The sequence below is a fragment of the Lethenteron reissneri genome, chromosome 4, assembly GCF_015708825.2.
Source record: "Lethenteron reissneri isolate LAM-NWPU_2019-01 chromosome 4, ASM1570882v1, whole genome shotgun sequence".
In the NCBI taxonomy this organism is placed as follows: Eukaryota; Metazoa; Chordata; class Hyperoartia; order Petromyzontiformes; family Petromyzontidae; genus Lethenteron; species Lethenteron reissneri.
The window spans coordinates 10,642,386-10,669,575 of record NC_083782.1 but is presented as its reverse complement, the minus strand read 5'-3'; the positions used below and the strand labels follow the sequence as shown (position 1 = coordinate 10,669,575).

At 48.0% G+C, this 27,190-nt stretch overlaps 1 protein-coding gene across 10 annotated transcripts in view; it reads right to left on the bottom strand.

Moving 5' to 3' along the window:
- ADGRL2 (adhesion G protein-coupled receptor L2) overlaps window positions 1–27,190 on the bottom strand; it is a 158,039-nt gene that overhangs the window by 52,365 nt on the left and 78,484 nt on the right. For 7 of the 10 annotated variants that reach the window (XM_061564889.1, XM_061564906.1, XM_061564915.1 and 4 more), the window contains 8 exons: window positions 24,897–24,935; window positions 20,097–20,280; window positions 18,409–18,531; window positions 15,454–15,662; window positions 12,239–12,412; window positions 5,746–5,955; window positions 4,763–4,983; window positions 1,676–1,742 (listed from right to left, as the gene is read on the bottom strand). In XM_061564889.1, the coding sequence (XP_061420873.1) occupies window positions 1,676–1,742; window positions 4,763–4,983; window positions 5,746–5,955; window positions 12,239–12,412; window positions 15,454–15,662; window positions 18,409–18,531; window positions 20,097–20,280; window positions 24,897–24,935 (1,227 nt within the window). The remainder of the gene's footprint in view (window positions 1–1,675; window positions 1,743–4,762; window positions 4,984–5,745; window positions 5,956–12,238; window positions 12,413–15,453; window positions 15,663–18,408; window positions 18,532–20,096; window positions 20,281–24,896; window positions 24,936–27,190) is intronic. The other 3 variants (XM_061564897.1, XM_061564935.1, XM_061564977.1) reach the window with 1 other exon arrangement.

Genomic DNA, 27,190 nt, shown 5'->3' with positions numbered 1-27,190 from the left:
GGCGGTGTTAATAACGCAACTCGGGCGATGACCTCGTGAACATCGGCCATCCCCAGGACGTTGTTTTCCCATTAGCCCCGGGACTCCTCGTCGACAGCGCCCGCGGAGCTTTGCGGACGACGGCGTTTTTGGCGGCGCGGTTCGAATTCACGCTGCGTCGCGGAATACCGTGTCGACGTTGTGGCTTGGCGCGCGCACCCCGAAGTGTTTACCACGAACGCGCCGTACCGTCGTTGGACTTGGCAGATGGCACGCTCGGCACCTTGCTAACGATTTAACGAGGGAGCAACAACGGAGGGCATTCGGGATTGGTGTCACTTGAACAGCGCAAGGCTACCGCGACACGAAGGTGTTCCGCAGTTGGGCATTTACTGCCGGTGGGGCGTGACATTTCTCTTTCGGGTTGTACCCAATTTGAGCAATTTTGTGGGTAATTCAAATCTGGCAAATGTGGAGCGTGACACGAGCGCACGTGGCCTACTGTTGTTATTATTACTTTTTTAAAGTAACAACACGGGATCTCTAATGTCCGCTGTGAAATGGACGACAAGTATTTACAGTTATTACACCGGCAGTATTAACCAGGTCGGCCACTGGGTTCAAACTGCGAACATCTGCAACAAATGGCGAATGCACTATACAGTTCGACCATACCCACCCTAGTTAAGTCGGTGTGAACAGTTTTATTCCCTCTTACAACCACCACGTAATTTTTTTTCAATGTATTTTTATCTGGCAGACATGCACTTGTTGGTTGGCAAAGGTGGGGAAAGTGTAGTTGCGGAACCACATAAATACAGTACAACAATGAATTCTGCTGCACTGTCCTGTGCTGCGTCGCCGGTAACAACCTGCCATGCATGGTGATCACCCATCCAAAGGGCACCATGTGAACATTGAGATGTTAACTCCCTCGCCTGGTATGCAGGAGATCGTGGGTTCGATCCCGACCCTGACGACGCCTGTATATTTGGAGTTTGCATGTTTTCCCCGTGATTGTGTGGATTATTCCCCGGGTCCTCCGGGTTTTCCCTCCACATTTAGAAACGTGTGTTTAGAGTATCTGTCTGCTATAAATGTCCACATGACAAGCCACTTCTTTGAGCTACCATTTGTATGTATGTTGAAATTATTTTGCACGGCTGTAGCCAACCGTGCTAAGCGGAGGTATGGATTTGTGGTTAGGATTTGTGGTCAGGTCGGTTCTGAACAAGAGCCATATAACTAAGTGGGCCTTACCATGGTAAAATAAACTTCGCTAGATAGAAATAGTAAAACATCATCCAGGCTCAATCCCGATTAAGATTCTGAGATCTGATGAAAATTGGTCGGTCACATGGTAGGAGATCGAGTCAGGCATCCGGTGGACACGGGAGGGGATGCAAAAGACTCTGGGAGAGCATCGCACGCAGGAATGAGTCGTTAGGCGTCAGTCCCCCATGTAAACAAAGAGGATGTCAACACAACTGTTGCGATGCGTGTACCGTTTCTCGCGCTAAGTTTCCCTCAACGAAAAACGATCACGGAGGGGGCTGGCTGGGGGAGAGGGAGGCGGAGGGGGGCAATCACGTGGGCAAGACGAACGATAGCAATGATCCGTAACGAGCAGTAAAAGCAGGGGAACAATGATTATGTAAAAGCGACAAATTCTTCCCGCATAATCGCCGTTACTCACCAGGATGATCAGAGCGACAGGCCCGAGGAAGCTCCAGATGAAATGGTTGTCTGTCCTGAGCCAGCACCTGAAGAGAACAGCCGCAGAGGAGTCAACGTAACCCTGCCCATCAGCAGTTTCTTGTCCCCTCAACATCTAGAAACATGCGTTTAGATTATTTTGCTGCTAACAATTTCCACATGATAAGCCACTTTGTTGAGCTATCATTTGTGGCCGGTCGCTTCTGGATAGTTAAATCAAATGTTGCCAGATTTTCCCGATGTCATTAGCAACAGCATTCCCTATAAACTATTGGACCACTGTTCTAAGCACTTAAAAGTACAGAATACCCAGAGCTCTCCAATGCGTTTTCAGGTTTACCGCGTGCTGTTTGGGATTTCACTCCACGTTCTGCGTGCTTACTCAGGAACTGAACTGCAGTTACCAAACAAGCTAACCAGCATGGAAGTTCGGTCATTGAAAATGATTCCAGTACATTGAGCCAAAAACGTCGGGCATCGTGCCGTACAACACACGAAGCACAATCCAAACATATTCCACAGATCGACACGGCAGCACGACCACCAAGGCCAAGGCGGTCGTGTCAGTGTAGACACTACGTGCCTGTAAAACAATCTACAAAAATATAAGCAGACTGAACAAAAATGTTCAAATTAAGGGACTGCATTGGCAGTATTGCATAAGCTTGAATAAAAAAAAACCCAATATCATCCATAATACAGTTTTTTTTGGGTTAGAGCGTGTAAATATATAAATGTGTCGTTAAACCCGCCACCACCCGACACAGCCAACTGGTGAGGATTGTCACGTAAGCAAAACGTGCCAATTCGTTACTAGTTCAGCACATCGGTGTGTTGGAGAGCCAAGCCACAACATTTACAATCTGAGTACGACGTTTCGCCAGTAATTTGAAAAAATACAACACAGTCTAATGTTAAAGGGCAATGACTATTTTTTGCGAGTAGAAAACATTTAGGTAAAATTAAATTTTACTTTGGAAATTAATTTTTGACGTTAATGACAAAGGTGACGAGACTCTTTTTAAATGGGTGCAAAAAAATTGCAATTAAAATTTTGCCGGCAGATGCCCTCCCATAAACCCTACGCTGATGTCTCTTTCCTTATTTGTTTTGCGTTTTTTTTGTTGACACGATTCTTTACGAGGGCGACTCTGAACTTGGAAAGCAGCTGCCGCGATGAGCGATTTTTTTGTTTGGGCTGTTGCCGCCACCACCGCCGCCACGTAAACCTCTTCCCAAAAAGGTCTCGCGCTCTCTCTCATAAAACCGCCAAATAAACGCGCTGTGATTTAGTTTCAGGCTGGCGAATTATGTGGCACGCCTGCTCAAATATTGACAAGGAGGAATAAAGGGTGAACATTTCAGAGTCCCGTTGAGATGAACCCCAATGAATGGGGAGTTAACTGCCGGGTAATGTTATGGGTGCTTAACAAGCGCGCCGTGTTATTTGAAACGATGTTGCCACATCAAAGACAACATTTTTAAAATTTCATATGGGCGTGAACATTGACGCAAAGTTTTATTTATTTCTTGTACCACTGCGGAGTACCCACTAAAACGAAGGGAGACAAGTAAACTCATATTCAAGTAAACATTTTGTGGCGGAAAACTTAAAAGCGTAGCCCTGCTATAAGTTTGCTCTTGGCACTGCCGCAGGAAGGGCCTCCAATGGAGGGAGCTCCCGAAAGTTTCTCGAGAACAAGGTATTTGGCCTACTCTTCCGCAGTAGTTAGATGGGTGGACTGGAGTCCGTAGATTGGTAGGTCGTGTGTGGTGGTGTATTGCGGGGAGCATATGCATTGTAAAGCGCCCTCGAAAGGGCACTTTATGAATCCGAAATAGAATAGAGCACAGCTGGTGCATATGCCAGTCATCTGAGTGAGTCAACTCATGGCGTCTGCTGAGTCTGTCCCCAGACGACCTGCCAGCGAGCCTTCGACACTTGACGTGGCCTCAAAGTGCACCTAGCCTGGCACAAGTGCCGCGTGATGTCACCGCCACTTAGGAGGGTACTCCCATTTCTTTCAATATATCTGGCCAGTGTGGATGAGTAGGCCAAACACCCTCTAGAGTGGTTATCTAGAGCTCCCTCTAGTGAATGTCTTAATGCCAGAGATGGCATTGGTAATTTGCAGAACTGCACCTTAACTTTTGCATTATATAAGAGTATATAAAATATTAATTTAAAAATTCTGTTTTTGTGCTATTCGCGAAACAAATTGGATTGATGATAATAAAAAAATGTAATGCAGTCGCGCATCAATGAATAATCCATGAGCGTGCTCTGGCCCATTCACTTCGGCGTTCAAGTCGAGTGTGCGGCACGGGCTGGTGCCGTCACAGGTGACACCGGCCACTGGACGGGACCTGAGTCTTGGCTGCCTAACATCATCTATATTAATGAGATCACCACATATCTAGTTGGCATTAATATTAATCATGTCGTGCACCCAGGACTCAGAGCGCCAGGCTAGGACATCTATTAGCCCTCGGATATCAGTGGGAGCATCCCAAACGACTCGATGTGCCAAACACAAACCAACTGACTGAATTGTCAAGAGAACCATCCGGCGTCGGCGTGCGCCAACTTTGTTTTCAGACAGAAGTCAAACAACAAACTGGATATGATTATCAGTGGCTATTGCAAGAACACAGCAACACTTTGACAGGGTGGCACTGGCTGCAGAATTGTTGAAATGTGTATGACTGTACGCAGGCGGTTGTATCCGTACAGTTCTCCGACGCGTAGTCTTCGAGTCGTGCCGCATATTCGCCGGGTCCTCTGGTTTTCCCCTCCACATTTAGATTGAACATCACGCGTTTAGAGTATTTGGCTGCTATAAATATTCACATGATAAGCCAATGTGTTGGGCTATCATTTGTGGTCTCCGCTGAAAAATAACTATATAGCTCAGTGGGCCTAACCTGGTGAAATGAAAATAGTTTATAGTTAGTTTGATAGTGTGCCGCTCGGCACGATGTCCGACGTATCGCTCCGCATGCCGGCTAAAGCCATATACACGCGTCGGAGAGCCACTTCAGAGTAGGGCAGGGTCACGACACTCACACTTTGGCGGTGCCGTAGCTTGTGTAGTCGATGGCGGTGGATATGCCCACCACGGCGGCGGGCAGGCCGTAGCCGAAGAGGTAGAAGTATTTGCGGCGAGAGTACTCGCTCTCAAACACCTCGACGAGCATGAGGTAGAGCTGCACTCCCTCCAGGCACATCCACGCGAATGCCGCCAGGAAGAAGAAGTGCAGCAGCCCAGCGAACACCGAGCACACGATCTGCCGGAGGAACGACCCGCAAAGCCCCGCGGTGAACTACTACCGAGTCGCGTGCCCGCCGGGACTATGTGCAGCGTACTGAGTAAAAGTTAATGCGACCACATTTTCCGGGAGGCTCAAGCAAGAGCACGTGGCGAGCCGTCAGATTTCCTACGCAGCCACACGGAGCGTCCTGTCCTTTCTCTCCGACGTTCGCCCTGAGCACTGCTCAAAGACCCCACCTACTCCCTTGCCAACCCCAAAGACAAAGATCCCCCGCATAGCCTTAACACACTGTAGGGACAAGTGCTGTTAGCGAGAAGCACTTATGAAGGCGGGAACGGCACACGACAGGGTGGGTGGCAAGCACCATGCCAGACCGCCTTTGTCTCCCCAGTGGTGATATTTGTACATCGCATCAGGTAATAATTTGAGGCTGAGTCGACCTAGGCGTGCCCAGAACCGATTCAGATAATCGTCACCAGCCCACTTCCCCAGTCGCCTTACCCTCTGCCTGGAAAGCCCTGCGCACTGTGGAAAGAGCTCCACCCACTTCCCCGGTAGCCGCACCCTTCGCCCGCGTCATGAAACCAGAACGTTTTAAATTAGTGGGGGGGGTGAGGGGTTAGGGGGTTGAGGGGGGGTGAGGAGCGGTGAAGGGGAATGCATTCCCAAACTTCACAAATGCTTAGGGTGCACCGGGACAGATTTTGTGAAACCACCAGGACTGTCCCTACAAAAATCGAAGCGGTTCCGGTTGGATCGGCGCGAGCGCGTTCGTACCGTGTACTGCGTTTTGTCAATGCCAAGCAGGAAGAGCATCTCGGCCAGGAAGAGGTTAATGCACAGGTTCTTGTGGATGGTGTTGCGGTCGCTCTGCAGGCCGCGGAAGAAGCAGAACGTGAAGATGGCCATGGCGAGGCAGAGCAGCGACACGAGGATCCCCACCCACGTGATCACCAGGAGCAGCAGCTCGTGGGCCTTGTCTCCGTACTGCGCGGGTGGGGAAAGAGCGGCACGCGGGCAAACGGACGTTGTCATTTAGCGAAATGCTGCACACGGGCCATTGGTCACGACGCTGGTGGTGGAGGCAGAAGCAGAAACACAACTCGATGCAGGTGAGAAGAAGCCGGTTTAATCACCGGTGGCAGTCTGGATTTCAAAACAGGAACTGGGTGGCCCTGGGTCAGCAATCTGTCCTCTGAGTCAGCCGGCCAGCTCATGAAGGCACCACCATTATAAATAAGTCTGTTCGGGCAGCACACACCAACTCATGCACTGTTTCATCGGTACCAGACCAGAGGGAAACATTCCGTAAGGAAATACAATTCCCGAGCTGCTAGAAGTTGTGGAGGTACAGTTTCAGAAAAGAAAAGGTGGTTGATATGAAGATTATTTACAAAAATATTTTTACTTTTAGCTATTATTCTATTAATTCTTAAACATGTATCGGTGGCAATCCGAGTACTGAATACTGCTGAGAAAACAAAAACAACTGGGTATCTAAACTTTAGAAAATGTTCTAATGTATTCAAGTGCTTTTGAATTTCTATATAAAAACTTACTTTTATTTGATATTTCACTTTCAATTATAGTTGAGGACTTGAATGTAGAAAAAATTAAAATTATTTTGAAAAATAATCTATTGGTCTGATGAAGCAAAAAAAAGTCTACTTTAAAAAAATATATTTTAGGATCATTCAGAGCACCCGAGGCAGTGCCCTAAGCAAACCGGCTACATGACAGCGGTTGTGTACCCACCACGACTTTGTACAGCGTAACTGCACAACGAAGCTGAACTTAAGAACAGAAGTAACAACGCGATGCGCGTCAGGAAGAAGCCTTATAATCAGCGCCTGCTAATACCTGCCATCACGCATGGTTCAACAACCAACACGCTCATTAACGAAGAAAAGAGAAACAAAAAAATAAAAAGTTTGCAACGAAGCACGGAGAGATGCATGCTGGGAATTATTAGGTCGAGAGGCCAGACAGAGGACCGCGAGGATTGGAGAACCTAAACAGGTTGAATGCGCAATGCAAACGATGAAGGTGGGTAGGCGGGCTTGAGCAGGACACATCTTGGCTGGAAGAGATGACAGCCAATGGTGAAGAAGAGTGATCGAGTGCCAGCCAAGGAATTGAATGTGTCCGAGAGGATTCATACTGAGGAGATGGAGTGATGTAATCAGTTCGAGTGCGGGTGCTCGGTGCACTGATCCATCACAGAATATTGAGAGATGGCGATGGCTTGGAGAGGTCTTTGTCCAGCAGTAGATAGATAATGGCTGATAATGATGAATTGTAGCTGACGAATAACAAAAAACACATCAAAGGGTCTTTCTGATTAAATGAGCTTTGGGCTGTGCCAATATTCTCGGGCAGTAATAAGCCGATGGTGAAATTGTCCACAATTCTATGGCAAAAACCAATTTGGAAAAATGGAAATGCATAACCAATGCCAAGATGGTAGATTTTTCTGGCCAACAAAATGGGTCTTCTCCGTAGCCTACCAAACATTTTGATTCATGTTCCATCAAAATTGGTTCAGGATAACGGCCGTTAGAGTGATGCCAGACAGACGGGAATCGTGATTTCAATGCCTTCATTAATTTTAATGAAAGGCTAAAGTGCTGTGGATTTCAACTCAAAATTACAATATTTCGCTGCTCAAGCGAGCATTTAAGTAGTGCTAATCTCTGTCGGGAGTGCTGTTGCAATTTTTAAAAACTCCACATTTGTATGGTGGGGGCCAATCTATCTTTAAGGTCACCATTGTTGACTGATGGCCTGAATTTGAACCCGGAGGGGAATTTGAACCTGCAAGCCTCTCGCGACAGTATAGTAACCACCCAGTGAAATGCCATCTTTGCTCTGTGTTTCAAAATGTCAAAAATCGCAAGCGTGCAGCTGAAGAAACACAGGGACACTGCGTGCGACAGCGTGCACGTGACGTTACGAAAGGCAGACGTTTCAACACGAGGGAAAGGTCAGGACACGCAGTGCGCGCGGATACTCGAGCGCAATTTTTTTAATTATTATTATTTTTTCACCAGGTAAGGCCCACTGAGAGCTACATAGCTATTTTTCAGAAGCAACCTGGTTATCACAAATGATAGCTCAACGAAGTGGCTTATCGTGTCGAAATGTATGGGAGCAGCCAAATAGCCTAAATACATGATGATTCTAAATGTGGATGGAAAAACCGGAGCACCCGAAGAAAAATCCACGCGACCATGCAAACTCCAAATATACGGGTGTCAGAGTCGGGATCGAAGCCACGACCTCCTGTATACCAGGTGAGGTAATTAACATCGTGAGCACAACGCCAGGATGCAGAGCCAAGACGAATGTACTAATTATGGAGAACCAAAGTGACACAAATAAATTAGGCGAGGCCAATCCGTAGGAGATGAAGTGGTGATCTGCAAGCACAATGATGGGGGAGTCGGGCGGAGAGGGAAAGCGGTATCGCCAGTAACAGGTGTCGGTTTTCAATGAGCGCAATAGAAATGCCATCACATCCCACCCCATCAGTCACCTTGAGGGCCCTGCCCAGAATTATTACATTAGGCTGTGCAGAATGTCAGCTTATTGATGTATTGATGCAACAGTTCCTGGCACAATCTCAGGGCTCATAAAGACAGATGTGTCTTAACCGTCCATTTATCATGTTTACGCTGTGAATCACCTATCAGGCATCCTCCCTCCTGGGTGGGTATCGCGAGCGCTTGCAGTTGGATGCGCAAGAGGCCCGTGACGGCACGTGTGTACTGTGCAAGATGGAAGGCGCGATTACAATCAAGCAGCGGCCTTTAAATAATGTAATAAAGGCCGGACCCATCTTCGGAGTAAAACATATTTATATACTCGTTTGCGGTAGTTATCGCACTTTTCATTCATCAAGCGGAAAGAGAGAAGAGTAATATTTTTGAAGCATTACGCTTAACTTTATATTAAATACACTGTCACGTAAATCTTCTTCCCTTGCTCACAACTGCTACCGTGGAATTGAATGAGACGGGAGAAACATACGTTTTACGGCATGGTATACATCCTTGTAAAAGTGCATAATATATCGGGAGGGACGATAATAGATTGATGGGATGTAATGGAATGACGGGGGACGGAAGAGAAACTGGGCAGAGGTTTCGTAGGGACAATCCTCGACTCCTCTGCTATTCCAGGTTTAACAATATCAGACTCCATTTCGACTCTACGTGGGTGCCCCTTTGCTTTATTATCCCCAGGACGACCTCCTCCGTGTCCCCTACCCCCTTTGGTAGCTGTGTTCAATTAAATAGCCCATTTGCTCAGCCTTAGCTTACACGTGCTCTGATTTAAAAAGGTCCCTCTATCTAGTCTGCACTGGCTGTGTAATGTGTGCTCTGCAATTGTGCAGTCCACAAGTGAGAGTTCAGGCTTGAGCAGCAAGCCTTTGCGGGAGTGTGCACACAAAGACAAAGATCCCCCCGTTAGAGCCTTGGCAGACTCGGAGCGAGCGCTGTTAGCGAGCGCCTATGAAGGCCTGCACGACACACGAAGGGGTGGGTGACCAGCACCACACAGGGCCGCCTTTGTCTCCCCATTGTCGATGTTTAAACACCGCACCATTAACTAATTTGAGGCTGAGTCGACCTAGGGGAGGCCCGAGACCGGTTCAGATAATCGTCACTGGCGGTGTCCTTGAACGGGATTCGAACTCCGGTTACGGGGTCGTAACACAGCACGCTCACCACTACACTACCATTCCCCGCATTGATGCAATGTGTGTGTATACACACACATTGCATCAATGTGTGTTTATACACACACACCCAGACGTTTGGTGCTCACGGTCCCTGGTATCCGTAGGCTCTTTGTGTGAAGACAGACAGAGGGAGGGGAGGGAGGGAGATTACGTCTTCAATTTTTTTTTTACTTTGTATATACGTAGAACTTCTTTCGCACCGTACGTAGCCGACCGTGCTAATAGGAGGTGCGGAGGAAGGACAACAAACTAAACACAAAAAGCAGTTCTAAACAAATGAGTTTGTCAATGTAGATTGAAAAGTTGCATAACTCCAGTGGCTTCCCAATATCGGAAGGAAGAGCGTTCCAGACGGCCGCAGAAGCGCATCTGAAAGCGCGCGATGCACCACCATTGGTTGGCGTGACCTACGGTCGGGAGACCAGTTTCTCCGTCGCACGACCAGTGTTGACATTTCACAAAGCATTCGCCCTTCGTATCGTCTCCAGTGGGCTGAGGTGAACGCCCGATTGTGCCTCTGGACCCGTGATCTTCCGAGTAAGTTTCGTGCTCTCCTCACTAAGCTGTAGCACGCTGATCCAGTCATTTTTTTTGCTTCTTATTTATTATAAAATCACACTTAATAACTCCTCCGTGGGGGTTTTACACTTTTTAAGCCAACTTAATGGGCTCATTTGGCAAGCAAAGTCCACAGAGCAGCAGCAGAGCCGTTAATGAAGTGAAGGGAGCACACAAGCAGACATCCTTCTGTCTCGCCCACCCGGAATACTGATGACTCACTCGCCTCTCATCCCCCGCTTTGGAGGAAAACATGCAATGGATAAGGGCCACGGCCCGAAACATCACCAATTAAATACGTGTCGGTTTAACACGTAGGCTTTCGCGCCCAGAATTATTCATGAGAAAGGTTTTTGGGTTAGATCACATTCATAATAACCCAAAAACATCTATTACGACTAAATATTTGTCCTTTTATTAAGGCTGCAGTGTTATTAATGAATGTGATGAGTTTGTTTTGTTACCTGTGCCTGTGCACTGCTGACATCGCAGCACCATCATCATCAAATGATGAGTTGAATTTTGGTGGCAAAAGGAGGTGGATCTCACAAACCCACAGGTTGCGCTGCCAGACGGCCGGGTGAAGCGAGTACAGCAAGCGGGTCGGTTCTTGCTGTGCGGGGCTTTGACTGCTATCCCCCTGACATGCACACCTCCGATTAGCACGGTTGGCTATGTACACAGCATGTGTGTATGTATGTTGAACTTCTTTCACGCTGTACGTAGCCAACCGTGCTAAATTCAACATACAAATGTGCGTGGTGCATTTTGTCAGGGCATTCGATTTGCCCCCTCCCACGCTGAGCAAATCACCCGTTGACACTCATTGACATCGAACGGGCTACACGTGCCAATGATGGACCCTCCCGCAGAACAATATTCATACTCAATGGATCTTACCTGGATAACAAAACAAATATACTCACTGGCAATTAACTAATATCTACATAGACATGGAATAATCAATTCAAAGTGTAATAATACAGCAATCATTTATTTATCCAGAAAAAGGTCTCACCGAGTCTCAATTATAATTTTTCATGAGGGTCCTGCATTGGGATGTTTGGCCATTTCGTTTTTTAAATAAAATGTGTAACTTCACCCACCACGCTTACACGGGGATAGGTACCCGCAGCTCCGCAACAGACTTCTATCTCCTGGCCACCTTATATCAGCCGAGCGGCTTCAGAAGTTTCACAAACTAGCGTACGTGATCAAGCTACCTCTTTCTCCAAAATGCTGGAGTACTCCTGGCGTTGAGACTAACGCATAGACACAAAGAGTATCGTGGGTGGCACACACGTGGTGGTGGAGGAGGCAATGGCATTTTCCTGGCATGGGTTAATCTCTCCAAACAATGACAATTCCTGTCACGTATGGCATTTTATACCAACTCATACATCCATGTGTACAGGTCTCAAAGTCAGAGCGAACAGCCTTGGGGGGGAAGCCTCCACTGAATTCCTGAGGTTCTCATCGTGGTCACCGCCTGTTCGACTTTCACTCGAACAGGCGGTGACCACGTCTGCCAAGGGTGCTCTGGTTACTTGGTTCGGTGTGCACCATGGTTTTCAGGGCAGGTCTCATCCAGGGTGGTTCAATGGTTAGGTTGGCGATTAAACATTTATTGGGAACGTCGCCGTTTTCCCAAAGCGCTCGCTTTGGATCGACGATGCTGGTGCTCATTTTATATTAAACAAAAACCTGGCTATCACAAATGATAGGTCAACGAAGTGGCTTATCACGTGGAGATTATGGCAGCAGCCAAATAGCCTAAACACATGTTGATTCTAAACGTGGAGGGAAAAACCAGCGGATCCGGAGAAAAATCCACGCGACCACTGGGAGAACATGCAAACTCCCAATATACAGCAGGCGTCAGAGTCGAGATGGAACCCACGACGTCCTGGAAAGTTAACCTCTGGCCACCGTGGCTTTACCAGGTGGAGGGATGATGGGTGGACGTACCTCGATGTCACGGCGCGCCATGAGCACCGCGAAGTTGGTCAGGTGGTTGCAAGCGCAGGTGGTGTGGGAGGCGTTGGTGGACAGCAGTTTGCAGCCGTGGCTCGACCAGTGGCCCAGCATCGTGTGCGACGAGTAGTTCCAGAAGGAACAGTTGGGGTTGAAGTTTCCATCGGACTGAAAACCACGACAACATTACCGCAACCGGTTATCTATGCAACAGTATCTCCATCATTGCCATCATTGCCATCATTACCATCACGCTTCATCAGTCAACTGCTGGACGGAGGCCTCCTCCCTAGTTTCTCGTGGTCTTCCAATGCACAATAAATAAATGAAAAATACGTTTAAGGAAAAGAAGCTGTCAAATGTTAAACATTGCTGTTCAGCTAAATGATTACGGCTCGTCGATGAATTTCATAAACGAGTGTTCAGCATGTTACAAAAATGGCCATGAGGCTTTCCACAATGTGTCCTTAGCTCGCAGAGTGTGTTTTACAAATGTGGATGCAACGCAATTGTCAATGTTTTTACAATCCATCTTTATGACTTGCAAATCCTCAGAGAATTTGTCGCGTATCACGTGGACGTTTTGTAAGATAAATGTGAAGACTCTCAACAGTCCTGGGTAAAACTCCATAAAAACAAATGTGCTAAGAAAGCCCGTTCATTATAGACGGGGACTTCAATGCTGAAATTTAACGTGCAAAGGAAAATGTGTCGGCGTGTAATGCGTTGCCGTAAGCAGCGCACATTCCTAAATCACCCACAGGTACGATAGTCGCCGCAAGCGCAATTCATTACGAGCAAAACTTTCAGTCCCATAAAAAAATGAGATATGCCGAAATTTAATCAGTTAGTCTACATGTCCGTATTCATAACGCTGTCAAATTACGCTATGCCAGCTTAAATCACACTGTTGCCGTAGAACGCTTCATTTGATTACCGCGACAATAGCCACCATCCGCGCATGCAAACACGGAGGGGGGGGGGGGGGGCTACGTTAACGAGTTGGCACATTTCAGAGCCAGATACAACGCGACACACACCGCTGGTCCAGTAACGCAGCACAATGTAACTAAATATATGCAGAGTCTACATGCAAACCGCATCTCAAGACATTGTACAAATAGGGAAGGCAAATCGTGCACACCCACAGCTTCGGTAACGCGTTCCAACGTTGTGTTCTGTCTTAACCCCTTCAGGCTCCATGGTCCCCAGCCACGACCACGTGACCCACACATGCAGTTCTACGGAGCTGGTGGCTTTGGCTGAGACCGAGGGCGTTCGTAGATGCGCCGCACATGTCCTTGCGTTGTTCACCCTGTGCGACCGTCCTCGTCGGTGTTTAATTAGCGAAGGTAGCCCTCGCACGATGTGAGATGTGGTCAGATGACGTCATGTGAAATGACGTCATCATCTTGGCAGGCAAAGCAAATGTACTTTTGCACTGGGTTTTTGTTGTTATGGCTAAACCCTTGATCATTGTCACCCAATATTACATGCAGACAGATTGATAGAACCGATGCATTCATGCTTTCAATCTAATTATTATGAAGTGTTTCACAGCAGGGGGCAATGTTACTGCTATGTGTAATCATTATTGTGTTATTTGAGGGTACATTTTCAGCATTGGGATGTTTTTGGCGATACCAGTCAGATTCTATGGGGGTTTTTGTTAGTTAGAAATCAGAGGAAACCGGAGAACCCAGAGTTGACCCATGCAGAACACGAACCCAGACGCTTCTTGCTGCCGTGTTGGGAAGCATTGAAAATAGTTGATTCTTGGACTGAATCGTGACCCTGAATTACAACAACTCTTCGAGGTTGTGCATATGGTCACAGTTATACACAAAGCACAGATTGTCTATGTCTTGATGTTCATGATCATTTGCAAAGTTTTTTTTAAAACCAGACTTTTTCATACGTCTCTGTCTATCCGTGAAACGTATCCGGTATTCCCACACCGTATCTGTATGTCACTGACAAACTAAAGGCACAGGTCCATTACACAAACGCTTCCTATTCACCAACCTGACCCAACATTCACATTGCTCGCTCCTTCTGAAAGGGTTACGTAATTCTTTCACCATTCTCTCCACCAACACAGGGCTGCGGATATCACGGACGCATTTTGGTTACTTTACCGTACATGAAAATGGACGTTGATAACTGAACTCACTAATTATATTTCGAGTTTATGCTATGGAAATAAAACACACTTCAAAGCAAATTAAACACGGTGTTATCTTAAAGCATAATCATGCTCCTGGTTGGGTCTGTTCTAATATAAAAGTAGAGCACCTTTTTTTGCTATTTTTAGAGCAGCAATCGGCTCTGCCAGGATCCTGGGTTTTATCACGATGACGTTCCTGCTGGTTCAACGATAAATGCTGTGGAACTTGAAATGTGTGAAGATCTTCGTTATGATTAAGAAAATCAGCAGTGAGAATCTACTCATTAAAAATCCATCTGTCACCAATTGGCGGCGCCAATGCAAGCGAGCGGTGGGTGGGTGGGTGGGGGGGAGCACATCTTTTAAAATTATTTCGCACGATTTCTCATCGCTTTGAAAGTTTTGTGCAACGGCAGGCGGTACATAATAACCCGTAATGTTTCATAATTTGAATTGCAATTAAATAAAACATTTTGACAGCTTTACATCTTCATACTCACGAGTAGGATAAATCACATTCAGGGATGGGTTGTCATGTGATTCGAGCCTTTGTCTCACATTGAAAAGGTTGACTCTGCTCGCAATTTCTCGTTGTCCGATGTAGAGTTTGAGTCCCCATCATCAAATGTGGAATGTCCACTGTTGGCTGGCTCGCGGCCACCAACCGTGATTCTCTCCTGCCCACGTGCGCACCGGAGTCGATGGGCAGACGTCAAAGTGAATGTGGATGCGCGTTCGCACCTGTCGCAGGATTTCACCGTCTGAGCCCCACACGCAGTGCGTGAGGCACAAGTACACGCCCCCCCCCCGCTTCACAGCAGACGTGAAAGACCTCGCTACGCGAGCTGTATTTAAAAACGCGCAAATCACTTGATTAGGAAAACACGTGGCAAGATCACCCCCCAACCGCGAAAAGAGCGCACGCCGCGTTTGTGAAACGTCGCGCCTTCGCGAAGAGCCTTCCGCTAAAAGAACGGCGCCAAACACCGACCACGCCGACGCTCTGCGGGGGAGGGGGGCCCCCCCCCCAACCCCTCCTCACCTGGTTGTGGCGCAGCGTGAAGACGACGGGCTCGCTGAGGAAGACGCGGTTCAGCTCCTTGTTGATGGAGGCCGAGATGATGCGTGAGCTCACCGCCAGCGAGTGGTTCTGGCCCGTCGCGTTGTTCAGTGCGTTCCCCACCGTGGCGTTCTCCGTGCTCAGGAAGGGAGCCAGCTTGTCGTACAGAGTGAACACCAGCTTCGTCACGCCTGCAGAGACCCAGCGCACGCAAACCTCGTGTCGCCCGCCGTTTCGTTGTCCCGCAATATGACGCTCGCGGGACGGATCGTTAAGGATGCAGGAGCTGTCAAAAATTCACGTCGGCACAAATGCACCTGTTGCCCCACCACCAATGTCACCACCGCCACCGTTGGGAATGCGTGGGCAGAGAAGGTCCGTGGTGCCAACCGGAGTGGTCCACGTTTCACCGCGTTTTAGTGCAGGCCTCATAAGCAAGGTCAGGTGGGTAACACGACAGCTGTGACAGTGTCTCGTGACACCGCCAGCAAAAGTAATTATCCTCAAGCGACCAGTGTCGGGAAAAACCCCTGTTGCTGCTCCTGCTTCTGACAGCGATGAGTTTCAGTCGAGACGAAATATTAATGACAGTGTCATCTGGAATCGGCAGTTTTGGAAAATATATTGTGATACGGGATGAGAAAGTAAGGTGCAATAAACAGAGCAGAGGTGTCATGCAATCACAAGCACATGCACGGCTGCATTGTTCCTTTCGTCGACGTGTTTATGCCACGAAAATGCGACCCAAAAATAAATATCTGTTACTTTGTACGAACATATCTAGGATTTATATCAGCCTGACACGAGTTTGGTGCTTTGTTAATCAGAAAAAAAAGAAATTCAAGTGACGGCCATGCGCATTTCATTTGTACTCCTACAATGCCCTCTTAGTTCTGTAACGCCCTATCAGCTCCCTCCGATGTGCGATCGCGTTGTACCACGTGTTTCTCGTCACCATGCCCCAACCTTTTGTTCCAGCATGGCGTGACGTCTGCAGTTTTTCTCGATGCACTGGGGCAAAACTTTGGCTATTGCGTCGACGAATTTTGCGGTGCAAAACACGAAAACCACAACGGGCGAGCGAATCGGCACGACCGCAAAACCCTACGCAGGAGCAGTCTCCTATCGCCTCGATTCACGAGGTGGGACGTCTGCGGCCGTGGCAAGGTGCGGTGCAACGTGGCAGCTGCTCCACGGTCCTCCACGGAGCTCAGCGCAAGGAGGGGAATGTGAAAACCGACTTCTGCTCGTACATTAACCGGCATTTGTGACGTGAATTTGTAGTTATAAAAAAAAAAAACGAGGACAAGGTGCAGCCATGCAATTACTCGTTGATGGCACTCTGGGCAGAAGGGATCTCCCCACTAGTGGTGGCTCGAGAGAACCCCTACGGAGGGTGTTTCCGCCTACTCTGCCACACCGGCCAGGCATCTGGTAAGAGGTAGCAGTTAGCCCCACGTTACCCCACCACCACGCAAGACCTGCCGATCGACTAACAGAGCAGTGCGTCGCCAACTGAGCAGATTTAAATTCCTGCATTGTCACAAATCAATGTTCGTTTTGATGTAATACAACGGCACCTAATTGTTTTCTGGGTCGTGTGCCTCTTTTAATCTACGACGCACAATGTGAAGGGAACAAGATATTCACGGAGCTGTCCGCATTGCGCACAAACGCCCTTTGTTCCAATGATTGACTGTCAGGCGCTGCCGACATCGCTCCAATTCTTCCCAACGTATGCAGACCTAGCGGCACAGTGTTGGTCCCGCGACCTGCCGGCCATATGCTGTGTAAATCAGGGGAGGGGGGAACATGACCATCATGGTTTAATAAAATATTAATTTCCTTTTATGCCACGAACAAATTGTGTTTGGAGTCCGTGATTGCCGAGTGGATAACAGCAGGAATGACTCGCAAAGGGCAGCCGAGAGAGCATTACCTATGCATCACCCGCATTCCCCAAAAATATGTTGTGCAGGCAATGTTGACGGACCATATTCATGAAAATATAATGGTCCGACGTTTACGTGTCGGAATAGAAAACACGTTCCACATTGCAGCCGTTTCACTCTTTAACAAATGTTAAAACCCAGCTCCCATCATTCAACATAAATCTTTGTTTTAACCGTCAATCAATGCTGAACAGATATTGCGTGATGCTCAGATAATTTTTGTATATTTTTCTTGAGAAGTCCAATTTTGTTAACATACAATGAAAAACGCCGTGTAAAACAAGACGATAATGACGGCGACGATTCTATAAGTACGTTTACATTGCAACGGCTCTGACAATGAGATTGATAATATTAATCATGTTAACTTTAATATAGCGTCCTCATTTATGCAAATTGCAACTCTCACAACTGTTGAGGAACCACAAAGCCCAAGCGCTGCAAGTCCACTATATACTAAGATGTGTACAGCCAATTAATGGAGTGCTTATATATGATGTTTATATACTGCAAATCTATTTACAATGGAAACCCTATGATGTTGATGATTGCAGAAGAATGTTTATCATATTTTTTATGCAGTCGATGAGTGTGGTGATTTTGAGAGCCTGCAATATTGCATGCAAGAGACAACCCACCGTTTTTCATTCTCGAAGTAATTAAGCAATTATGCACTAGATTTCCGATTACGAACACCCTCATGGACATTTAACTCGAATACAAAGGGAAACAAAGCGACCGTTAAGAAGGTAAACAAAAAAAATCCTATCGAGTCTAAATGTCTCCACGCTCAAATGAGCAAATACAATTCTACGTCATTTAGCTTCGCCAAATGTCAGAGAGAATAGTGAGCGATGTTATGCAGGTGAGTTTGTAACCAACCCCCCCCACCCCCTTTTATTCATCCACCCCCCACCTGGGAGGCTGCCGTGGGGGGTGGGGGGCGGTGGGGGGGCAGTGGTAGGGGGGGGGGGTCCGGACGCACCGTTGCGGCTGTTCTGCTTGATGGTGTTGGCGGAGAGAACGATGGAGTCACCGTCCTGGCCTCCCGCCGGGAAGGAGTAGTCACGCAGAGAGCCCTCCGTGTTGAGCACCAAGATGGAGAGCACTGCAGAGTCGTGCGGGGAACGGGACCGGCGCACCGTGACAGTGAGCAGCGGCGGCAGATGAATGGTGAGGTGAGTGAGGTGAGTGAGGTGAGTGCGGTGAGTGAGGTGAGCGAGGTGAGCGAGGTGAGCGAGGTGAGCGAGGTGAGTGAGGTGAGTGCGGTGAGTGCGGTGAGTGAGGTGAGTGAGGTGAGTGAGGTGAGTGAGGTGAGAAAGGTGAGCGTGGTGAGTGAGGTGAGTGAGGTGAGTGAGGTGAGTGTGGTGAGTGAGGTGAGTGAGGTGAGTGCGGTGAGTGCGGTGAGTGCGGTGAGTGAGGTGAGTGAGGTGAGAAAGGTGAGCGTGGTGAGTGAGGTGAGTGAGGTGAGTGAGGTGAGTGTGGTGAGTGAGGTGAGTGAGGTGAGTGAGGTGAGTGCGGTGAGTGAGGTGAGTGCGGTGAGTAAGGTGAGTGAGGTGAGTGAGGTGAGTGCGGTGAGTGCGGTGAGTGCGGTGAGCTAGGTGAGTGAGGTGAGTGAGGTGAGTGCGGTGAGTGAGGTGATCGAGGTGAGTGAAGTGAGTGCGGTGAGTAAAGTGAGTGCGGTGAGTGAGGTGAGTGCGGTGAGTGAGGTGAGTGCGGTGAGTGCGGTGAGTGAGGTGAGCGAGGTGAGTGAGGTGAGTGAGGTGAGTGCAGTGAGTGAGGTGAGTGAGGTGAGTGAGGTGAGTGCGGTGAGTGCAGCGAGTGAGGTGAGTGAGGTGAGTGAGGTGAGTGCAGTGAGTGAGGTGAGTGAGGTGAGTGAGGTGAGTGCAGCGAGTGAGGTGAGTGAGGTGAGTGAGGTGAGTGCAGTGAGTGAGGTGAGCGAGGTGAGTGAGGTGAGCGAGGTGAGTGAGTTGAGTGAGGTGAGTGAGGTGAGTGAGGTGAGTGAGGTGAGCGAGGTGAGTGAGGTGAGCGAGGTGAGTGCGGTGAGTGCAGTGAGTGAGGTGAGTGAGGTGAGTGAGGTGAGTGCAGTGAGTGAGGTGAGTGAGGTGAGCGAGGTGAGCGAGGTGAGCGAGGTGAGTGCGGTGAGTGAGGTGAGTGAGGTGAGTGTGGTGAGTGAGGTGAGTGAGGTGAGTGCGCTGAGTGAGGTGAGTGAGGTGAGTGCGGTGAGTGAGGTGAGTGAGGTGAGCGAGGTGAGCGAGGTGAGTGAGGTGAGCGAGGTGAGTGAGGTGAGTGTGGTGAGTGAAGTGAGTGAGGTGAGTGAGGTGAGTGCGGTGAGTGAGGTGAGTGAGGTGAGTGAGGTGAGTGAGATGCGTAAACAGCCGCACAGGGTATGGTCAGCAGCAGTGGACACACGGTGCGGTGAGTGAGGTGAGTGAGGTGAGTGAGGTGAGTGAGGTGAGTGAGGTGAGTGAGGTGAGTGAGGTGAGTGAGGTGAGCGGTCGCACTGCGATATGCACATTGGGAATTTACGGATATCACAGTGGTCCTGTTGATGCTGCCCCAACCATGAGCAACTCCCATCTCTACTCGGACAACAACTACAACATCGACGACAGCAACCTGAACCCCCCAGCACCTCGCGACACACGTGCCGGCGCGCAAGCAACGTTTTACCGATGTTGTCGGTCGCAATGGAGACGTTGTCCTGCTCCATGAGGTTCTCGGCCAGCACAAAGGCGCCCTCCTCGATGGTGTCCACCATCATGGTGGCGGCGTGCGTCTGCTCCGTGTCGTTCATGTCGCGCCAGGACTGCAGGGCGTCCGGCTTCAGCAGGTTGTTCACAGCCTCCACGATGGCCTGGACCGAGACGCGGGCGTTGGCGACAGAACGCGGGGACGCGCGGTTACTGACGCACGGCCATCGCGCGATTATTCAATCGTGGGCAATGGCAAAACCCCATAGCTCTGAATCTCTCTTTTGTATTATTATACTCGATTCGTTGCCTCCTAGTTATGTCTACATACAAGGTTTAATTTCAGTCAGGTCTGTCTGGGTACCACATCCAGTACGACCTGTCGCTGTGGCCGTGGCTACTGCTTGGTCGGGTGCCGTCTGCTCCGGTCTACCAGTGACCCGGAAAATATTCCGCGAGAAATTAATCGCCTGGATACACGATGCATGTGCTTGATGGAGTTAGCGTCCATTGCTTGTGTGGCCATAATTCAGATCGTGGCTTTGATTAAATGCAGCCTCAGCAAGGAATAAGATTTTTTATCGGCGCTGAATCATCAAGGGATAATCAGCTTCAGGGAGTGTAGCTACCCGTTTGAATCGTGATGATTGGTAAATATAATTTAGCTGAAGCTTTCATGAAAGGTTGAGCTAAAATGCAATTTTTCATGTTTAAATGGTGCTCATTCATAAAAGAATAATAGTTTGATACAAAACAAGTTCCAATATTCAAGGAAATCTGCTGTGGTATAAATGTGAATGATTGTATACGAGTTTGGGTAGCCCACTGCAGACCAGCTAAAAGAAACATCTTAATTGTAACTCACTGCCAAGTACAAAGCAGAAGGAACAAGATTCAAATTTGCCAAAGGTAATGGAGCAGCATGACAACTGAGGCATGAAGAAGCCTGGGTTCAATGAATGTGTTTACAGCTGCAATGTCTGGTTCAAACTTTTGTCCAGGTTCATGACAATAAACCAAACCAATGATTTCCCACGTACAATAGCAGATTCGCAAGCAATATTGTTTTGCAGAATCTCAGAAAATAGTGCTTTGTATTTTATGGAGAAGTGAGCCAAGACTATCCAATACCAAATCACCTTGAGATGCCCTGCCTCCCCCACTGCTTGTGCCAGGGGGGCATAGGCATATTTTCACGACACACAACGGATGACAAAAACAGTGGCCTATAATCGGAGCCTATAACTTAGTAATTAACGACACCCTGGTTACTTATCTGACTTAATTTGACGCAATTTGATGTCAAAATTTAATTTAATGTGGCCAAGGTTGAAAACATTAATTTACAACAGATTCTTACGAGGGTGTCCTCTATCAATATATAACTCGGGGAAACATGCAGATTACATTGTCGAAGGCGCCGTGGGAATGAGTCACAATTATACTGTTAATATGTGTTCTTGATCAATCAAATCTTGGAAAAACGTTTTACAAACTACAAAATAATTCCCCTCTGTGAAACTGATATAATTTGAAAACTTGAAAATTTTTTTTACAAGTTTTCCTTTGTCCCTTGCAGCAGCCACAGCAGCTGTGACCCAATTTGTGTCAGTGAAACATTTAACTAACAGCTGGATAAGACTTAAGGCTTCACATTATATGGCTGAAGGAGAAAAACGGGAATTGGTAAAACTCCAAAAATGACAAATACACCACGAGTCTAAGGGAAGGTTGGCACAAGTCCACATGGTACAGTTGCACCGGACACACTAAGCACTGGGGAAGATATTGTTATTTATTAAGAAGTAAAAAAGTCTAGATTTGTGCTCAATTGTTACACAGTGTGCTACGTACTACACTAGCAGCAAATATTTATAAAATTACGTGTGATAATTCATAGCCATTGTCAATGCACGGCTAGATGAAGACCTAACCACGTGGTGGATTGTGAAGTAACGAAGGGGCCTACCACCAGTTCTGAGATCGCTCAAAACAATATCAGCGCATGGCCGGGAATCGAATTCAGATCGCCGGTTTCATCGTGCAGTCCGCTGATCACTGTGTAAATATGTGAACCCAGTTATTAGTGGCTGAAGCGAAGAGATGACGTCTTTGCAGTGGTACTGAGTAGTGTCTTGCAAATCGTCCCAAACAATGAGACTCACTTGTTAGACACCTGCCAGTCACAGCAGAAACATGGGCCTAACTCCTCTTGAAGTTATGGTTACTAGCTGAAGTGACTTGTGTACAGACCGCAAGATACAATCAACACGTTGACTGCTGTTGCTAGCGAGAAATTATTAGGGGCCATCAAAGCAGACACAAATACAAAGGTGTCATTTATGCTATTATTATGATTCTTGGTGGGAAAGCCTCACCGAGTCTCACGATTCTATTTTAGAAAGGTCCTGCAAAGTTTTCGCAGGAGTGGGGGACAATGATTGCTATGTATATCCAAACTGAGTAATTGATTAAATTTGGACCGTGACACCAACACACAATGCCCTACTCTTGTTCAGGACACTCCAGGATCTCTCATGCCCACCGTGAAGGAGACAGTCTGGACTATTTTAAGGTTAATATGCCCGCAGAAATAACTCGGATAGACTGCTGGATTTTAACCCTAAACTCCTGCATTCAGCTTCACTGCTCATGGCCCACTTCACCGCCGCTTCAGACTCAGCAGAATGCCGTGCTGTTAGAGAGCACCGGTTAAGGCTGGCAGGGCACATGAAGGAGCGGTGTGGCTGGCCCCATGCTCAGCAACCTTTGCACTCGGCACTGTACACTCAATTAAGGCTGTGTTGACCTAAGGGAGGCCCCAGGAAGTTTTGTTAATATTTTCACACCGACATTAGTTATGACCGGGAATTGAACCTCCATGGATAAGGATGGTAGTGCAGTGTGTGAAACAATGCATCAATTGCTCCTCGTAACACAAGGATCCCCCGTATAGCCTTTAGAAGACCGGTGGGGCAAGAGCTGTTAGCAAGCAGCTGCTACGAAGGCTGGCACAGCGCACGAGGGGGTGAGTGGTCAACACCATGCTCAGCCGCCTTTGTCTCCCCAGTGTTGATGTTTTTACACACCGCACCACTTCCTCATTTAAAGATTATTTTGACGAAGTGAAGGCCCAGGACTGGTTTAGATATCTGCCACTGTTATGGGTCATGAGATGGAATAGAAGTCGAGTCACCAGGTTCGTAGCGAGGTGCGCTAACTGCTACACTGCCGCTCCCCCAGGACACACAATCACATGCATACACAAACACAGACACAGACACGGATGCACACAAAGACACACACAAAAGGGGCATATCCACTTGCACATATAATGACATGCACAAGCATGCAGGCTGCACAAACATGCATGTACATAACCTGTTTGTTTGGCAACACATTCATGCTCACACGTACATGCATACGAACGTACATGCACACACACAAAGACATCTGGAAGAGTTGCCAAGGAGAAGAGGTTACGGCCTCAGTCTTGCAGGTAATTTGAAGTCTGTTGCACTAATTAAACGGTACATTTTAAAGTATAATTAATATAAAGTGTTTTTTAATGTGTTGCAGGAAAAGCAGTTGACTTACAAAAGGTCAAGAGTTAAAATCCTGCTTGGCGTCAACTCTGCCTGTCATGCCCCTAGGGGGTTGGTAAAATAGGTACCGCTTTGTGGGAAGTCAACCGCGGGTGTCCTTGGACGTAACCAGCCCCCACCATTGGGATCGATCTTAATTTGTATAACTATAGAAAACACTGCGATTCGATAAAGCATGAATATTTTAAACAAGTAAAGAATTGATTCATGATTCCGTCCATTCAAATGCCACCTGTGCGAATGCGAAGAAGTTAAACGAGATATTTTCAGTTGCAATGCGGCTAGCAATGTATACATTGCAAACAAATAATCATAATTGACAGGCCAATTGCAAATCCACTGCTGGATGAAGACCTCTCCCATGCTGTACCCACCACCACAGTTGTTTCACCATACTTCACCACGACGGTCAGCGCCACGGATCGGTGGACGCTACATCCTGTTTAAACATGTATTTACACTTTTCCTCTATCAAGTTAGCGCCGAAAAATATTTCAACAGACCTGCTGTGAACAGATATTTGATTTGTCAAATTGGGGGGGGGGGGAAGATTGCCGATGGCGGAGTGAGGTGGCAGACACCAGCGTGGTGGAGCATTTTGGGTCAACGTTAATACTTCTCGACCGTACAAATGCCCGCCTGCGCTTTGGGCCAAGCGGCTGACACGACACCGGGGAGGAGACAAAAACTTCTGACGGCCGCCCCGCTCCGCGCACAGCAACGGGGCACGCCGAAACATCCCCGGCTCGCTTTGTGCGCAAAAGCTGGTGCACACAGACTCCATTTGGATGCGCACGGCACTCAAGGAGAAGGAGAGCGCCAAGTGACAGTCGGTAAGCACGCAAGCTCCACACCGCATGCATCGGAAATCCCGTACACCTTCCAAGACGCGAACGCGGAAGCTTCCAGCGACTCCTTTTTTTAGCGAGGAGCGTAAGGTGAATGGGGGAGGTGCTCGGGACAGTGGAGCATGCAGACATATGGTGCCACAGAAGATCCAAGAGACACTGGCGGTTTATGATGAGCAAATCCATTCTTTTCATTCAACAAAGGGGGATTATGAAGCGGCCAAATGCCATTCGTAAAAAGTCATTCGCTGCATCATGCTGATTGTCACGACGCCACGGAGAGAAAAAAGACAAGACACAAACACGGCGAGAGTCGAGGGAAGGTACCTTGATGTACGCTCTGCACAGCGAACCTCGCTTCTGCAACTGGCAGCAACAAGGGAGCAAAATACAGGCACAGAATACTCTTAATTAATCACAGCAAGAGGCACTGGGAATCGCTTCCTACTCGAGTCTTTAACAAACCCAATACACAAATCACCGGGCTAATTACAGGCTAAGACAACAGGAATCAATCTTAATGCCTGCGTAATTTAATGCACAAGCTTAACTCTTCTCTCTTAGTGCGCGGGACATAATGACAGACGACGGTGAGCATGAACGCAGCAAGAGACAGCGGCCAAAGGCAGCAGCCAAGTGCCGGGGACAGCAGCTGGAGCGGGCCAATGCGTTGGAGCAAACGTCGGGCTTGGCTCGACTCTCCACGTGGGGACGCTTGGCCACAGCACCAGAGCAGTGTCCTCAGAGGGGACGTGAGATGGCAATGCATTGTTCACCTTCCTAGCCAGGTGAGATGCCAGTGCATTGTTCACCTTCCTAGCCAGGTGAGATGCCAATGCATTGTTCACCTTCCTAGCCAGGTGAGATGCCAATGCATTGTTCACCTACCTAGAGAGGTGAGATGCCAGTGCATTGTTCACCTACCTAGCCAGGTGAGATGCCAGTGCATTGTTCACCTTCCTAGCCAGGTGAGATGCCAGTGCATTGTTCACCTACCTAGACAGGTGATATGTCAATGCATTGTTCACCTACCTAGACAGGTGAAATGTCAATGCATTGTTCACCTTCCTTGCCAGGTGAGATGTCAGTGCATTGTTCACCTACCTAGACAGGTGAGATGTCAATGCATTGTTCACCTTCCTTGCCAGGTGAGATGTCAGTGCATTGTTCACCTTCCTAGCCAGGTGAGATGCCAATGCATTGTTCACCTTCCTAGCCAGGTGAGATGCCAATGCATTGTTCACCTACCTAGACAGGTGAGATTCCAGTGCATTGTTCACCTACCTAGCCAGGTGAGATGCCAGTGCATTGTTCACCTACCTAGACAGGTGATATGTCAATGCATTGTTCACCTTCCTTGCCAGGTGAGATGTCAATGCATTGTTCACCTTCCTTGCCAGGTGAGATGCCAGTGCATTGTTCACCTACCTAGCCAGGTGAGATGCCAGTGCATTGTTCACCTTCCTAGCCAGGTGAGATGCCAGTGCATTGTTCACCTACCTAGACAGGTGAGATGTCAATGCATTGTTCACCTTCCTAGCCAGGTGAGATGCCAGTGCATTGTTCACCTACCTAGACAGGTGAGATGTCAATGCATTGTTCACCTTCCTTGCCAGGTGAGATGTCAGTGCATTGTTCACCTACCTAGACAGGTGATATGTCAATGCATTGTTCACCTTCCTTGCCAGGTGAGATGTCAATGCATTGTTCACCTTCCTTACCAGGTGATATGTCAATGCATTGTTCACCTTCCTTGCCAGGTGAGATGCCAGTGCATTGTTCACCTACCTAGACAGGTGATATGTCAATGCATTGTTCACCTTCCTTGCCAGGTGAGATGTCAGTGCATTGTTCTGGGTAATCGACAAAGTGTAAACAAATTTAGCGGGTTTTGTATTGAATAACGTTGACTGATTCCAGAAAGTAATGTAAATTACATTAAAAATGATAATAATCGGCAAATCAACGACGCGGGTGGAACATTAACAATCATAACGCGCGTACCATTATAAAAAAATGACAAACTCATTAAACAATTCCAGGCTGCACGCCAAGTTATATGTATTCGAGACATTGTACCTTTGACACCTCCGTGGGTTTGTGGAACAAAGGTGCTGTCCGTGGTTTCGGCGCACAGCGCAGACAGATCTGGCCATCCCTTGGTACCGGACGGTGATGGAACGGCTATCCTCTATTGTAATTGTGATGATGATGGTGATAAGTGACGCTTTGCTACGGTGACAAGTACAGCCGGTGGTAAACAACGCGACAACATTGATGAGCGATAATATTGTCGGTCGTGATTCACGGCAGTGGTAGTGATAATGGTGATGACTTCACGATTATGATCAAACAAGACAACATTGTCCACGTTTAAAGAATACGTTTGCTTGCGGTGGACTGTAATCATTCATCGTGGGTCTCATGACTCGAGTCGCAGTGACGAGAGGTACGACGACAATTCGCGTCGCGGACCACCGCACCACGACGACACATGCATGCCCATGGACTTCACCTCGTGACCGTTGTTGCCCTTGGACACCACAATGAGCATCCAGGTGTGCAATGAAATATGAAGCCAGACCTCGCGCCTTATTGCAAGTGAACGGGTAAGGCATTTT